This window comes from Ascaphus truei, chromosome 4, assembly GCF_040206685.1.
Source record: "Ascaphus truei isolate aAscTru1 chromosome 4, aAscTru1.hap1, whole genome shotgun sequence".
Classification (NCBI taxonomy): domain Eukaryota; kingdom Metazoa; phylum Chordata; class Amphibia; order Anura; family Ascaphidae; genus Ascaphus; species Ascaphus truei.
Window position 1 is genome coordinate 110833286 of NC_134486.1, and position 17656 is coordinate 110850941.

General features: G+C 47.9%; 1 protein-coding gene across 1 annotated transcript; it reads right to left on the minus strand.

Annotated features, from left to right (window-relative positions):
• Positions 1–10915: 10915 nt before the first annotated feature.
• Positions 10916–13580, minus strand: LOC142493024 (uncharacterized). Its single transcript, XM_075596416.1, has one exon. It carries the CDS (start codon positions 13380–13382, stop codon positions 12567–12569), a length of 816 nt encoding a protein of 271 aa, XP_075452531.1. The 5' UTR covers positions 13383–13580; the 3' UTR covers positions 10916–12566.
• Positions 13581–17656: the final 4076 nt, after the last annotated feature.

Here is a 17656-nt window from a genome sequence, read left to right on the forward strand (position 1 = left end):
TCATTTTTCTATTGTTGCTATGTCTGTATATGGCCAGAATGTGAGAAATTAGTCGCTGAATATTGGTAATAGAAAACGGAGAGGCCGCTCTCAGAATGGAGGCTTCAGGGATCCCCAGCAATCGGGGTGTAAGTGTTAAGGGAGCGCAGCCTCATATGTGGGAATATAGAAACAAAGACACAGGGTGCCGGGTTTTCAAAAAATCAAATTTATCTCTTATATTAGTGTAAAGTGAATGGAGCCAAAACGCCCCTGGTGCCCGAAGGATACAAGGCCCTGAATGGTATCTTTACCGGGGCGTTCCCCCCGTCAGCCTCGGCCAACCCTGAGCCGCACAGCAGTAGTGAAGAATCCGCGGGAAATACGATACCCTCTCGGACCGCAATTATTCCACAGAGAGATAGCGTGTAAAAATATATGTATGAGCTAAAAAGGGATAAAAACGAATTCACACTTACATCTAGGATAGTGTGTAGCAGCTCACAACAAAGTGAATATTCAGCACAGTCGACAATATGCCTTCTCGGTGTCTGCAGCTGTTCGAAATCCCCGCTACTAGACCCAGCTTGTGTACACATAAACGAATGACCACCAGGGGTCACTAAGACCCTATCAAGTTGCACTCAAAATATCTAAACACCTTAGGTAAGGTGTTAAAGCTGCAGTTCAGTCAATATCCTGCATGTGTTGTTTTTTTTAATAAATCAGTTCCGTAGTAAGAAAAAATACTTTTAGCATTTTCTGTTTTTAAAAAATCAACTTTGAAAGACCAATTTTCTTGTATTCTATTTTAACAGCCATTTGCTAAGGCACTGCCCCTTCATGTCCTGTCACAAGCCCTGGCACACCCCTTTGTCAGCCCTGCCCTCCCTCTAGCACATGTCAGTGCAGGAGTGCTCATGAATATTCATGAGCTTCCACTGAGTGACAGAAGCAGAAGAAAAACATATGCCAGCTCTAATGATGTCACCAAATTTCGCCGATCAATACATGGAGAACTAATTGACCTGCAGCTATACAGTTCTTTAGGTAATTAGAGATTGCCCACATGAAACTATTGAAATAAAAAAAATAATTAAAAAAAAAAAAGACTGAACTGCAGCTTTAATATATTATACACTTCTGTCGATACATATAGCCCAAAATGTGGGTCCAGGAACCACCTATGGATGAACTAATAAAAATCAAATATTAAAATCAGAAAAATAATATAAGTTTATTGTAATCTATAGAACGACGAGAGACGTGAGAAAAATTATTTACAGTGTATAATAAAAAATCCCCAATAGGAGAGACGGCGTAGAGGATATAGGTAATATCTATTGGAATAGATATCCTTCTTCAGGAGGAGGGGAAAGGAGATCAGACTATGGTGATAGTATTGATAGTGATCTAATCAGTCACAAAATGCTAATTCAATATACACGATGTATATGAGATCTCCTGAGTAGAAGGTATGTATAGTGCATATATGAAGGACCAAAAAAGTATGCAACATGCAATTTGTCCTATATTCGTATCTTAGTATATTCACTATAACACATATTTCAATATACACCATGGGTATAGGATCTCCTAGGCAGAAGATATGCATCACACATATACTGAGAACCAAAAATATACCGTTTGCAAAGTGAAGTTTACCCTATATTTGCATCTTAACGGAGTCGCCACATCACAGATGTTTATATAGGTCCATTTGTCTCAAAAGTACAATACCTAGATTCATAGTATGAATGAACCCGTGGCATAAATTCATAGGATTGCATACGCAGTATACCATGGAAATAAAGTCACATAACGGATATTAATCACGCTGTCTGAATAGAGAGTACCGTAACTAAGGTATGTTCAGCATAATATGGTGTGTAATTGTAATGATCTATAAAGTTAGTGTTTTCCGGATCAGTCAAAAGAACGCCGTCTCTCCTGGTGCACGTCACAGACCTGACGTCACCATACACGTGTGTGTGTGTGTGTGTGTGTGTGTGTGTGTGTGTGTGTGTGTGTGTGTGTGTGTGTGTGTGTGTGTGTGTGTGTGTGTGTGTGTGTGTGTGTGTGTGTGTGTGTGTGTGTGTGTGTGTGTGTGTTTAGATGCCTTTTTTCACTTTATGGCCCACTGTTGGGGTATTTATAGCACAACTTCCTTCACTTTTGTATCTTGAGAAAGGCCCACAAGCGGACCACAATGTCCATCAGCTACCAATATACCTTTTGATTCCTTTTCACAAGACCAAATAATGAACTCAAAGGGATTCCCTGCTCTAATGAAAACTATACCCAACGTCTGTTATAGATGTGGGGAGAATGGGCATTACGCCAGATACTGTAGAGAGCGAGAAAATCTGCAACATATGATCAAGAAGTTAATTCACTCCAAATCTAATCAGGGAAATGACAAAGGAACTCTGTAAAGAAGCATACTGGACCCCACGTGGAGAAAGGCTCTGCAAGGGCTATACCTGCCAAGAGACAGGAACAATTCCATCTGCGTGATGGCCTTGTGCATCCACTAGAGTAGAAGTCCACATTGAAGGGATGTGATGTTCTCCTAGATAGTGGTTCACAAGTGTCCATTATCTTCCAACCATGGTATGACAAACATCGGAGACATCTACCATTGTAGCCATTAGATGAGCTTGTCATGTGGGGCCTCAGTGATGCCAGCTACCCTTATCTAGAGTATGTGTTGGTGGTGCTGGAGTTGGAGTTCCTGAAAAAAAGTAATGGGAGTGTCAGGGACCATTGACTGTGGTCGCGTTGATATTTCCAGATGCCCAAAGCAAGGATTAGACCAGCGATGCAGAAACTGGGGGCACAAGATTTTTTTGGGGGGGCGGGGGCAGTTGCAGAGGTCCCGCGCTCTTCCCCAAGGCCTTAAAATTAAATGCTGGGGGACCGTGCGAGGCCTCTGCAACTTCTACTTACCGGGATTCAGCCGGCTTCAGGACGCATGACCATGGCAAGGCGGAATCAAATGGGTCGTGTGACATCACGGTTGCCCTGGTAACATGATGTCAAATGACGCTGCGGGTCACGTGACGTGACATCACACGACCCTGCAGCGTCATTTGACGCCGCACAAGGTAAGGAGGGGGGCGGCCAACAGAAGACGTAAGGCAGGGGGGCACCGCAAAAAAAGTGTTCGTGCCCCTGGATTAGACGAGGGCTATAATCGAAATGAAAATATTTTGGGTTGAATAGCACAATGAAATGGTGTCAGACGGTTGGGGGAGATGACTGTGGTAGGATGCTGACCACTCACCCCTTTTGCTTGAAGGCATACCTGTGAGTGAAGAAGAAAACAGGTAGCCCATCAGAAGATTTGATAGGTGAGGTCAGATGGACCAGACCCAATCCTGTGAGTGTCCTCCGACAGCGTCCGTCAAATAAAAGGAAGGGGGATGCTCCAATCAAGGCGTAGAAGGCCCTATTATGATGATAGATGGCCCTCCCCAAGGGGGATTCCCAGGTGGACTGTTAGTAAAGAGTGGGGTTGTGTCAGTATCCGCTAAGGAGCTAGTGAGGGTAACAGTTGATGTAAGGAAGAAAACTACCCATCACATTCTTGTAAGAAGAGATACAGTGATGGCTAACCTATACAGTGCCGAAGTAATGGTTAAGCCCATCGATAGAATACTAGCCTGGGGAGATTAACTCTGGTTATGTTTGAATTTGGGGACAGCCCTGCATCTGCAGAATGCAAGCAACGTCAAAGGAAAAAAATTACCAGAAAGCCTGAAGTGTTCTCCGCCCATGAGGTGCTAAGGGAATAAATTGTTTGTTTTTTAAATCTTCCTTGATGTGGTTCAGCCTTTGAAGAAGCAGCCCTGAACTTCGGATTGCATTATAAAACGTTCACTTTTTTGTAATACTAAATCAGTTGTAAGTGTGTATATATTATATATAGACTTCCTTGTTGTGGACTTCTTGGTGCTCACACATATTATATTGTTTACCACTTTGATATACTAGCACTGAACACACTACAAGCACTTTTTCAACTTAGAGGAGCACTGATACTCTAGCCTTTTCTTTTGACACACACACACACACACACACACACACACACACACACTTTGAATTCCATGGTTTTACATATCAGGACATAATAACAATCATAAATTCCTTAGCAGGTCTAAATATTAGGTAAATACAACCTCAGATGAACAACAACACATGACATATTACACCGTGTCATGATTTATTTATTTAACAAAAATAAAGCCAAAATGGAAAAGCTATGTGTGAAAAACTAAGTACAGGCATACCCCGCTTTAAGGACACTCACTTTAAGTACACTCGCGAGTAAGTACATGTCGCCCAATAGGCAAACGGCAGCTCACGCATGCGCCTGTCAGCATGTCCTGAACAGCAATACCGGCTCCCTACCAGTACCGAAGCTGTGCGCAAGCGGGGAGACTATAGAGCCTGTTACACATGTGTTATTTACATCAGTGATGCACGTATATAATGTTTGCAGTACAGTACATGCATCGATAAGTGGAAAAAAGGTAGTGCTTCACTTTAAGTACATTTTCGCTTTACATACATGCTCCGGTCCCATTGCGTACGTTAATGCGGGGTATGTCTGTACACCCTTACTGCTTCCATAGGAATTAAGATGCCAAGTAGCAGACAGGTGCTGCTAATCAAATGCCCTTGATTAATTGATCATCAGCAAGTGTGACCACCTCTATAAAAGTTGAAGTTTTAGCAGTTTGCTGGTCTGGAGCATTCAGTGTGTGTTAACACAATATCAAGGAGGGAAGACATCAGCAATGGTCTTAGAGAAGCAATTGTTGCTGCCTATCAATCTGGGAAGGGTTATAAGGCCATTTCGAAACAATTTAAAGTCCATCATTCTACAGTGAAAAAGATTATTCAAAAGTGGAAAACTTTCAAGACAGTTGCCAATCATCCCAGGAGTGGACGTCCCAGCAAATTCACCGCAAGGTCAGACCGTGCAATGCTCAGAGAAATTGCAAAAAAAACAGGAGTTACATGTCAGACTCTACAGGCCTCAGTTAGCATGTTAAATGTTAAAGTTCATGACAGTACAATTAGAAAAAGACGGAACAAGTATGGTTTGTTGTGAAGGGTTGCCAGGAGAAAGCCTCTTCTCTCTAAAAAGAACATGGCAGCACGGCTTAGGTTTGCAAAGTTGCCTCTGAACAAACCACAAGACTTCTGGAACAATGTCCTTTGGACAGACAAGACCAAAGTGGAGATGTTTGGCCATAATGCACAGCGCCACGTTTGGGGAAAACCAAACACAGCATATCAGCACAAACACCTCATACCAACTGTCAAGCACGGTAGTGGTGGGGTGATGATTTGGGCTTGTTTTGCATCCACAGGACCTGGGAACCTTGCAGTCATTGAGTCGACCATGAACTCCTTTGTATACCAAAGTATTCTAGAGTCAAATGTGAGGCCATCTGTCTGACAGCTAAAGCTTGGCTGAAATTGGGTCATGCAACAGGACAATGATCCCAAGCACACCATCAAATCTACAACAGAATGGCTGAAAAAGAAAAGAATCAAGGTGTTGCAATGGTCCAGTCAACCTGATTGAAATGCTGTGGCGGGACCAAAAGAGAGCTGTGCATAAACAAATGCCCGCAAACCTCAATGAACTAAAGCAATGTTGTAAAGAAGAGTGGGCCAAAATTCCTCCACAACGATGTGAGAGACTGATAAAGTTATACAGAAAACGATTGCTTCAAGTTATTGCTGCTAAAGGTGGTTCTACAAGCTATTGAATCATAAGGTGTACTTAGCTTTTCACACATGGCTTCTCCATTTTGGCTTTATTTTTGTTAAATAAATCATGACACGGTGTAATATGTCATGTGTTGTTGTTCATCTGAGGTTGTATTTACCTAATTTTAAGACCTGCTAAGGAACAGATGATTGTTATTATGTCCTGATATGTAAAACCATGGAATTCAAAGAGGGTGTACTTTCTTTTTCATGACTGTATATGTAAAGGAATTCAGCCAAGGGTCACCAGTAACCAGACACATAAAGGCGCCGAGAGCTTTTGTGCCGCCTGCAGAACAGGACTGAAGGTCCTGCATGGAGCAGCAGTTCATAAAAATATATATTGGCGAGAGCCAGTGTGGGTTAGGGTCCAGGTCCTGTGTGCTGAATCAAATGTCGTCCCATGTTTCTGCTGCAGTCGACTGCAGCAGAAACTATCCCATGGCCAATAGTAGTGCTCGATTTTCCTTTGCGTGATCCTGCTGCAGTGAACACGTGTAAGCGCACTGAAGCCTCACAGCCTCTACATCTCCCCGCTCCTCAGCACGTCTGCAACACTACTCTACTGTTCAAGGTAAGAGAGAGGGGAGGGAGGATGGGTAAGAGAGAGATGGGTGAGGGGAGGATGAAAGAGATGGGGGGGCGTGAGAGACGAGAGATTGAGAAAGGGGAGGCGGGTAAGAGGGGGAGGGTAATAGAGAAAGAAAGGGGGGAACATGTAGAGAAGCAGGTGAGAACATGTAGGGGTGAAGCCAGTGAGGAGGGGAGAAACAGAAGAGGAGCAGAGCATGTGGAGGAGAAACTGCTGAAGGAAACGTTGGGAGAAGCTGATGATGGCAGGAGTATGTGGAGAAGCTTGTGTATTTTGATATTTTATGGTACATATGGCCCGAATGAAATACGATAATCTGATCAGGGCCCTCATAGTAAAGGAGTTTGAAACCCCAGCATTGAGGTATATTTTACTCTGTGGCCCAAAATCTATGAGGATTTGAGGCTGAGAAGGGGTGCTTCAGAGTATATTGAATATACTCCTAAAACAGAAAATGGGTTTTAGAATAACGGTGTCTCCTTGAGAAACAAGAGATATTAGTTTTGAGTGCCATTACAAAGGGCAGCTTATTTCTCACAAAGTATCCACCAATCGTTTCTGCAGAGCCCTTCAAACCAAAGTGACAAACAGTTGTGTATTTATAGCATGAAATGGCAGTCTGTATCGATTGTATCAGGATTCCAAGTGCAGGATGGACCTGTGACTAGAACAGCAGGCAGTAAGCTAAGTCGGGGGGTCACTGGCGACAAGGTAGCATAGGCGGGTCACAGGCAGAGGTCGGAGGCAGGCGGCAAAGTAAAGCAGGAGACAGGAAACTATAAAGGCAGACAAGACAGGAGAACCACAAGAGAACCAAGAGAAGACAGAGGAAATCTCAGAGAAGACAGAAGCAGCCGCACATCCGGTGGACAAGCAAAGGAACTGTGAGAGACAAGTTAAATATGTCTGGGATATTCCAGACATTACTTTACTAGGCACAGAAGGCTCTCACTATATTGAATTGGGGTCTATGGCCGAGATTCATTAAGTTGTAATACAGGGTATTGCACCCCATCCACAAGTAACAGCTATTGACTTGAATAGCAGTTACCGCCCAATCAAGGTATGATACGCTGCCTTGTGACTTAAGGAATCAGTGTCTATGTTCCTGAATAAGTCACTTTGAAAAGTGCATAGAGACCTCCAGGATTATAGTGATTCTAAAAGTTTTAGTCCAGAACACTATATGGTCATGTGTGACAGGGGAATGTTACTGTAGGTGTTATATCGTTTTCATGTACAGAGACAGGTGTACAGGAAGAAAGAAGCATGTCCTTACAGATATTGTCTTGTTCATACTGTTGCTTTTGAGCTCATGTAATGCCCATTTAGAGTTTGTGGCATTTTCATTAAAGTGCGATCGTGATTGTCACTCCTATTAATGAATAAACCCATGTGAATTGGAAATAAGTTAGAGGGGCAATCCCTCATAGGACCAAAGTAAACTAATGACAGTGGCATGTTTATGAGGTTACGTCTGGGTGATTGATGCCTGTTTTACTCCAATCTAATACCACTCTTAAGTTTGTGCATATGGTGAGCGGAGACTTGGGAGGCGGTGGGTTTCCTCTGGCTACTCCCCCCTTTTAATGTGCTCTTACTCTGTGACAACAAAAAAGTGAAAGATACCGCGCTCAAGACAGTGATATAGTGATTGCTTATGTGATTAAATAAAACAGCTCTATGTGCAATAACTAAATGATAAAATCAACTTAAAACCAATATGGGTGCTGTGTTACAAACATTAAATAAAACCTGTTAATTCAGTATAGTGAACGGAGAGGTTGTTGCTGCTGTATTTCATGGACTGGCTCCACAAACCACAAAATGAAAACAAAAGAAAAAACAGCGCAAAACCTCATGGTGTAGTATTAAAAATATATATTAATTATGTGACAGCAGGTGAGTATCTCACGTACATCAAATTAGATCATTAAAGCATGGCATGTTATGGACATGTTACCACATCAGCACAGCAGTCAGGCAGATCGAAGAGGCAGGTCTCTCTCAGAGCCGTCTGGAACCTCAGCTGGTGTATAGGTCGTCAGGTAAGGAAGAGATGTTCCCTTCAATCCTTAACAGCTCGATTCCTCGCTGGATGCGTGTATCCGACTCACGGCAGACCTCTGATGACGTCACCAAAGTTCCATCGCGTCTTTCACCGGAAGAATCCTTAAAAAAGTAATGACGCTATTAAATGCTTATTATGCTTTTAAAATTGAGTAGATCTGGCGCTTTCTTTTAGTTATGTCACAACCGAGCATGGATCAACTTCTCACACGCGTCCCAACTTCATCCTCAGGTCTCCCGACTCTAGTATATAGTATGTATACTAGAGTCATGAGACCTGAGGATGAAGTTGGGACGCGTGTGAGAAGTTGATCCATGCTCGGTTGTGACTCATAACTAAAAGAAAGCGCCAGATCTACTCAATTTTAAAAGCATAATAAGCATCTAATAGGGTCATCTACTTTTTTTAAGGATTCTTCCGGTGAAAGACGCGATGGAACTTTGGTGACGTCATCAGAGGTCTGCCGTGAGTCGGATACACGCATCCAGCGAGGAATCGAGCTGTTAAGGATTGAAGGGAACATCTCTTCCTTACCTGACGACCTATACACCAGCTGAGGTTCCAGACGGCTCTGAGAGAGACCTGCCTCTTCGCTCTGCCTGACTGCTGTGCTGATGTGGTAACATGTCCATAACATGCCATGCTTTAATGATCTAATTTGATGTACGTGAGATACTCACCTGCTGTCACATAATTAATATATATTTTGAATACTACACCATGAGGTTTTGCGCTGTTTTATTTTGTTTTCATTTAGCTCTTACTCGGTCTGTGCAAGCTCTCATTGCGCATTCTCCCCCACTCGTTCGCTTTATCTTTATTAAGGACAGAGACGGTAAAGGTAAACAACAAAAAACACTTGATTGACAAACACTTCCCCATTAAGAGCCGCTTAAGAAATTCAATTTTTAATTTAATTTCCCAAAAAATGAAAGCAAACACACCTATGCTTTTATCGTGGTTGGCTTTGTTTATCCAAGTCAATTATTATTATTTTCAAAAGGTTGTTTTCCTGGCTGTCTGTGAATGTTTGCACCATTTATGTGATTGTGAAGATACCTATAAGGACCAAACATCTTTCGGGTTTACACATCCTAATATAGATTTACTGCAAAGAACAGTGTTCTCACATGCTTCCCATCAGCGTGAATCTATAATGAAAACCCCAGAGGCAATTAGCCAAAGGGCGAAATGGGAATGAGGATGACCCCTGATTCACCTCCGTCAATGGGGCTAAAAGATGATTGTGGTTAGTGAGTAGCTGGGGAATTTAGGTGGGAAAATGTGTAGGAAGTTACCAGGTGGAGATGGGTATGATTGAAGGTGTGTTGCTAGGGAGGGTCAAATCATTGGCTAAGAAGCGAGTAGGCAAATAAAGGGCAAAGGCAAGGTTATATTACTCCCCTGTGGAAGACTGAATCAAGAGTCTCCCCCTTTCCAACCCTACATGCTGTTAATGTATGTTTGTTATACAGTATTTCAAATAAAAAAAGACGTGGTTTATGTCACAGTACAAGGTTGCAAAGCGGTCAATTTGGCGCATAGTCTAAGGAATGGTTAAATTGTTGGTTTGGTTGTGATGGTAATGGAGGCTCCTGGCTGAGAGGTGGAGCCATTGAAATGTATTAACTTCTCGCCTACCAGCCAGAGGAAAAAAAAGTTAACATCATTATGTAATGGTTTGAGTACTGCATTGTTATGATGGTTTAATAAATGGTTCTGCGGCCTTACCACCATGTGTCTGGTGTAAGTTCTCTCAATTAAGTTTAGTTTAAAAGGTAATGCATCATCCAGTATCCATGGATTCACCCATTAACTCTTTGAAAAATCCCTGAAAGCTTTTTTCCCCCCTTAACAGTGAAAAAGTCAATTACAACATTGCACCTACAAACCTTCTTTCCTGCATTCCAGACTGTACAGTATATTTTCTGTCATTGACATCTCTGAATTATCCCGAATCTGCAGTCATCTGGGTGGAACTTGAATGTGCCAGCACATACCACACACAGCCGGTGCCAACAGACCTCTCGCAACCTGACATAGGCCAAGCTCACGGTGGCGGCGCGGGCACGCGCCCATCTGCAGCCCCGGCAATGTTTGCGCTAGCTGCAGGAGATGGGTTGCGGCGATCAGGGGCATAGTGAACGTGTCACAGAGCTGGTTCACCCTCTTTGGCTGAACTAGCTCACGTGACTCGACTACTGCCCAAAATGTCAATTTCTGTTGTGGCGGCAAAAAGTAGCAGCGTCGGTGCACGCAGCGCCGCGGGCACTTGAGGAACTACCATGGCAATCAGGTAAGAGTTCTTGAAGTGCACGTGCACGTAGCGACGCCGTCACCGTGAGCTCGGCCATAGAAGTCATCACGCCGATAACCATGTTCTCTATGTCAGTGCACTTCGTTATACTAACCGTATTTTCTAACTTGTTTGCAAACCAGGAACTTAAGGTTTAAAAAACAAAACAAAAACATACTTTTTGGGCATGAACTTTACACAACAGGATCCATTTAATAAAAACATAAGTGGGGGGAGGAGGGGAGGACATTTCCCATGTCAAAGGCAACTTTCTGGTCCTTTTTTATCTTTTCTTTTTTTGAGAAAAAAAGTGTTTATTAACTACAGAAACAGTGGTTTTAGTACAGAATCAGAGCCAAACATATGCAAAATCAGTACATACAAAAGGAAGGACCCCGGCTTCGACATTACAACTCTCATTTAGCACACAAACATTAGGATGCTCAGATTGACCATATTCTGAAAACAAAAGGTGTGTTTATCATCAGCTAGACGTGCGCACTGTATGCTCCGTTATTTTTATGCAAGACCAGGGACGCCTGGAAGTGCAGTTGTCAAGCATTCTAACAAACAGGGCAGCCATTTTGTCTCTGCGTGACAAGGCATCGTTAGGCTGCGTCCACTGTGCCGCTGACCGCGCTCATGCTTGAGGGTGGTGACGTCACCAGCTCTCCAAGCATGAGCGCTCGGCTGTCCGGCATATTATTTTTTTTTCTTTTAAGAGCGAGCGGGGGGGGGGGGGGAGGGCATGGCCAAGCAGTGACTGGCGCTGATTGGTTTAGGAGGTTGTGACCCTTCAGCGGGCCTGTAAAACAATTTAATCTATCTCGGCAAGCACCCGTGAGCGTACGGGCCGCGCACATCCGTATTCACGTTGCTGACCGCGCGAATCGGCAGTGGACGTAGCCTTACATGGGAGCAATAAGGAGAACACGGGAAACAGCCAAGCACTCTGCACTGCAACACACCACCTTAACAGCTAACCAGCATTACTCAACTGCGCCTAGTGCACAAAAATACATAAGAAAAGAGATTAGAATTGTAATCAAATTAAAAAAAAAAAACTCCCTTGCAAAATTGTTTCATGAACATGTGATACAAACTCTGGGTCTTCTGATACCATTCTTTCAAATGTACATGTTGCCGCGTTTTTAAAGTGGGGCAATGGATGATCTAAGACTTCCTGTAACAATCCTGGACGAGTCTTTGTGTTTAAAAAAGGGCAAGCAACTACAGTTCATGTAGACATCCACATTTTCCTCTTTTCTGGATTTGTTAAACAAAAAGGTACTTTTATAAACATAAAATTAATGACCTCACATATCCAGGCCAATAATGAAATCTGTAGTCGTTCACGTCACTCAATTACAAGAAATGGGAGTAACCAACAACATGACACATACAATGTAAAGTTTGCCACACGAGGCACAACTTAAAACAGGGTTTAAACAAACAAAAACAAAACAAAAAAATGACAACCACTTTTTCGGTAGGTCGGCTGTTGCTTGCTCTGTGGGGCTTTCCATGGACTACTCGCAGGGGGCTCAACTCCAGTCCTCATCACCCCCACCCACCACAACAGATCGGGTTTTCAGGATATCCCAGCTTCAGCACAGGTGGCTCAATCAGTCCCTGCTTCAGCACAGGTGGCTCAGAGGCGCAGTCAAAGAGCCACCTGTGCTCAAGCTGGGCTATACTGAAAACCTGACCTGTTGGGGGGGGGGGGGGCTTGAGGACTGGAGTTGAGCTCCCCAGGGTCACTACTGACTGATGCTCATCACCCCAGAGATGGTTCCTCCTCCCCTCCCCCCGCAGGATGCTGTATAGACAGAGACTCTGTCTCATGAAGACTCTGCTCCTTCACCGTCTGGAGACCGGCGGGGGCTCTTCGACCTGGATCTGGACTTCTCTTTCTTTATCGCCACGAGAGGTGGTGTCGAAGCATTCCTGGTTCTGGACCTTGACCGGGACCTAGACCGGGAACTGGACTTCTCTTTCTTGATCACCGCGAGAGGTGGTGTCGTAGCATTCCTGGTCCTGGAGCGGGACCTGGACACAGACTTGGACCTCCGGGCCTTGGAGCGGGACCGGGACCTCCGGAACTTGGAGCGGGACCGGGACCTGGACGCAGACCTGGACCTCCGGGCCGAGCGGGACTTGGAGCGAGACCGGGACCTGGACGCAGACTTGGACCGCCGGGCCGAGCGGGACTTGGATCGGGACCGGGTCCGTGAGCGGGATTTGGAGCGGCTGTAGCGAGGTCGGCTGCGCGACCTGGATCGGCTCCTGCTCCTGGAGCGGCTTCGGCGGCGGCTCCGCGGGCTCCGGGGTGGTCGCGGCCACGGCCCCCCCTGCCGCTGGCTGAACTCGGGCGGCCGGCCGTAGCGGGCCATCTGCACCCGCAGCTCGCGGCCGCCCAGCACGGCCCCATCCATGGCGTCCATGGCGTCCTTGGCGTCGCGCCGGTCGTGGAAGCGCACAAAGGCGAAGCCGCGGCTCTCCTTGGTGCAGCGGTCGCGGGGGATGTACACGTCGCCCACCCGGCCGTACTTCTCGAACACCCGGCGCAGGGTCTCCGGGGTGGCGCGGTAGGTCAGGTTATCCACCTTGAGGGACGTCATGCCTTCCACGTCTGACGGAGGCCGGCCGTGGCGCATGCTGCAGGGCGGCGAAGCGGGTCACCTCGCGGGGGAAGCGTCACGCGGGAAAAGGGGGTGGTAAAGACACAGGGGGAATCACGTCACTGAACACCGCGCGCGCGGGCACCCCTTGAAGCCGCAGCTACACGGCCGAGCTCACGGTTCCTGCTTTGCGGCGTGCGCGCGCACGTTCGGCCGAGCTCACGCTCCCGTGCGCGCCTCCGCCCCGCGCGCGCGCTCGCGCTCCTGCAGCCCCAGTGATCTGTGAGCTAGCTGCAGGAGTTGGGGGGTGAGGAGGAGCGTGATGAACGAGTCACGGAGCTGGTTCGCCTGTTATTGGCTGAACCAACTCACGTGACCTCCACTGCAGCCCCGAAATTTCAATTTGTGGCGGCAAAATGTTTGTAGTGTCAACGCTGTACTTTACCGTCATAAGCAGTTGTTTTCCTGGCCATGCTGGACGAGCCGTAGAGGGTGTGCCTGGGGGCGTCACGGAGCTGGTTCGCCCATATTGGGCAAACCGCTCACGTGACCTGCGTGTTGCGTCAAGAAATCGGTTTGAACTGATTTCTTGCGCAACGCGCGCCCCCTCCTGCCTCCGCCTGCAAGGTCTATGGGCGTGATCAATGCCTTAAGGCAATCTGATCGCGCCCCGCATGGTCTCCCACACCATGGACTCAGCCCCATCCACTAGCCTCAAAGAGTGCCAAACGTGCGCGCGCACGTCGCCTAGCAGCCAGTGTGAGCTAGCCCTTTGATGTTATGAACGTTTTCAAACTAGAAACTACTCCAGGCGGAGTAGTAGAAATTGACATTTCGGGCTGCAGTTGCGTCACGTGAGCTGGTTCAGCCAATGAGGGTGTTCGCCACGCCCCCGATCGGCCGCAACCCATCTGCACCTAGCGCACAGATCGCTGGGGCTGCAGGAGTTCGCGCGGGGACACACACCCACCATGAGCTAACCCTTAGGCCGCGCTTATAGTGCCGGCGACAGCATCACGATGGCGACGCCGACGTCACGCTGCAAAAATCAAATTGAAGTGACTTCCAGCACTCGCGACCAAGTCGTTGCGTCACTCCTACTATAAGCAGACGCGACTGCGTCAATACATTTGTTTTGACACAACATCGCTTGCACTATAAGTGCGGCCTTACGCCTTGGCCCGGGTGCCGCTGAGCGAGCGGGCGGGCGCACTCACGCTGGACGCGATGAAACACATTGATGCAATGTGTGTGGCCAGCGTGAGCAAGCGCCTGCGCGGCGCTTACCTGCTTGGCGGACAACCAAATTTGATTTGGCTGCTCGCTGATGCGACACGTGAGCGGTTCGCCCAATGAGGGCGAACCAGCTCTGATGTGAAGGCTGCGCCCCCTGACACGCCCCCCTCAAGCGCGCAACTGTCTGGCCATGAAACGCCTGACGTCACGGCGTTCGAGTGCCAGCGATCGCTCTCCCACAGCCGCAAGCGTGCTGACCGCGCGGTGCTTGCCGAGGTTACGTGAAAAAAAGAAGTGGTGCAAAAAGCGCTAATGCTATGAATAGTGTGGATAATGTGTGAATTAATCAGGAACACAAGGATACACTTTGCCTATTTACTCTCATCATCTTGTGAGTAGGATTCTGTTTTTTATCCACCGTACCAGCTGCACTACTGTTATTCTTATTTTAGCAATTTTATTGTTTTTATGTTGTATTAAATTAGCTCTTTATTTTCAGCCTTGCTATTATGTGTTTTTTTGTGTGTACGTCCTGTATGTGGTGTTTGAGTAAAATGTTTTGTGTGTCAGTACTTGTTGTATAGTAGCACTTTACACTATGATTTTCTGTTGTGTTTAATTTCACACATCACGGGACGCACGGCCGTGGATTCATCAAGTCATTTGGCAGTACAGGACTAGAAGAGTCTTTTGGATCCTTCCTCCAATTGGGCTTGCCGAGGTTAGTTTCGGCAAGTGAAATTGTCCCACTCACGCGGTGCGCGCAGCTCGGGCACTGCCGCTCACCCACACTTGGCGCTTGCGTAAACAAAAAAGTGACTTTCAACCGCGCTCAACTTAGGGGGTGCGCGAGCACTGAGTGACAGCAGGCAGGGGACGCACCGCCAGAATTTTGAGCACCCTGCCTTAATGAATCTGGGCCCATGTGAGCTGTTTTTTCTGGCCTGTCAGGGATACCCTTTTGTTTCAACAAACTTACATTTGTAGAACCACTTCAAATTCAGGACAATAGCACTACATTTCAGAGCAGTTGTTAACCGAAACCCCCTGCCTTTAGTTCTTTATCATTGCCATGATATTGGCAGGAGGAGTATTGGGGAGTACACGCGGTGATGAGCCTTCTATTCATAATGTTTCACATTAAAGTTTACCATAACGTTCTCTGATCTAAAGTAATTCGTCAACGTCATAATGATCCAGGAATACAAAGCAGAATGGGATTATTATCACCTAGTTGACATGAAGTTAGTTAACAGATGTGTAATTGCTATGCAATAAGTTTAACCAGCTTTGCCAGTTCTTTGAACGTGCTGCAATCTGATGTAACAAAATGGAAAACAATGATGGTGTATCTTATACTATATTAGTGAAAGCACTGTATGTTTGCCTGCCTGGATGTCCGGTGTCCCTAGGGGAAATCTCATTGGTCCCTTGGGTCGCCCCGCCCCCGCACACCTCTCATTGGCCTGAGGCGGAGTGACGGCCCACACACACACACACACACAACACAGCAGCTCTATACACACACACACACACACACACAACACAGCAGCTCTATACACACACACACACACACACACAACACAGCAGCTCTATACACACACACACACACACACACACACACACAACACAGCAGCTCTATACACACACACACACACAACACAGCAGCTCTATACACACACACACACACAACACAGCAGCTCTATACACACACACACACACAACACAGCAGCTCTATACACACACACACACACACACACACACACAACACAGCAGCTCTATACACACACACACACACACACACACAACACAGCAGCTCTATACACACACACACACACAACACAGCAGCTCTATACACACACACACACACACACAACACAGCAGCTCTATACACACACACACAACACAGCAGCTCTATACACACACACACACACACACACAACACAGCAGCTCTATACACACACAACACAGCAGCTCTATACACACACACACACACACACAACACAGCAGCTCTATACACACACACACACCCTCTGTCCGCCCCCCTCCCCCCCCCCTCACGTGCGCCATCCTGCACTGGCTCCGGACGGGAAGCGCGGCCCTCCTACCCCAGCCGCTCCCTTACCTCCCCGGCGCTACCACCCGCTCAGGTAAGTCACTGTGCGTCCCGCCTCAGCCTCAGGCCCACTGCGCGTCCCGCCTCAGCCTCAGGCCCACTGCGCGTCCCGCCTCAGCCTCAGGCCCACTGCGCGTCCCGCCTCAGCCTCAGGCCCACACAGGGCGCTTCCTACCGCCGCTCAGCCAGACGCCACATCGAGCGGGCGCCGAGGGGGGGGGGGGGGAGCGTGAGTCTTAGGCCCACACAGGGCGCTTCCTGCAGCCGCCTGCACGCCTTACTCAGCAGGATGGCACATCGGGGGACCAAGCGGCCGCCGGGGGGGGGAGCGCGAGTCACAGGGAACGGGGGGGGGGGGGAGTCACGGGGAACGGGGGGGGGGGGAGTCACGGGGAACGGGGGGGGGGGGAAATGCCCATACATAAATTATGACAATACATATGCCCACCGCTCTCCACCCCCCCCCACTCCCCTTTTCCCCCCCCCCACTCCCCTTTCTCCCCCCCCCCCCCCGCTCCCCTTTCTCCCCCCCCCGCTCCCCTTTCTCCCCCCCCCCGCTCCCCTTTCTCCCCCCCCCCCGCTCCCCTTTCTCCCCCCCCCCGCTCCCCTTTCTCCCCCCCCCCCGCTCCCCTTTCTCCCCCCCCCCCGCTCCCCTTTCTCCCCCCCCCCCGCTCCCCTTTCTCCCCCCCCGCTCCCTTTCTCCCCCCCCCCGCTCCCCTTTCTCCCCCCCCCCGCTCCCCTTTCTCCCCCCCCCGCTCCCCTTTCTCCCCCCCCCCCGCTCCCCTTTCTCCCCCCCCCCCGCTCCCCTTTCTCCCCCCCCCCCGCTCCCCTTTCTCCCCCCCCCCCCGCTCCCCTTTCTCCCCCCCCCCCGCTCCCCTTTCTCTCCCCCCCCCCCGCTCCCCTTTCTCTCCCCCCCCCCCCGCTCCCCTTTCTCTCCCCCCCCCCCCTGCTCCCCTTT

Coding starts and splice junctions, on each gene's coding strand:
- LOC142493024 (XM_075596416.1), bottom strand. CDS start 13,382: ATGCGCCACGGCCGGCCTCCGTCAGACGTGGAAGGCATGACGTCCCTC.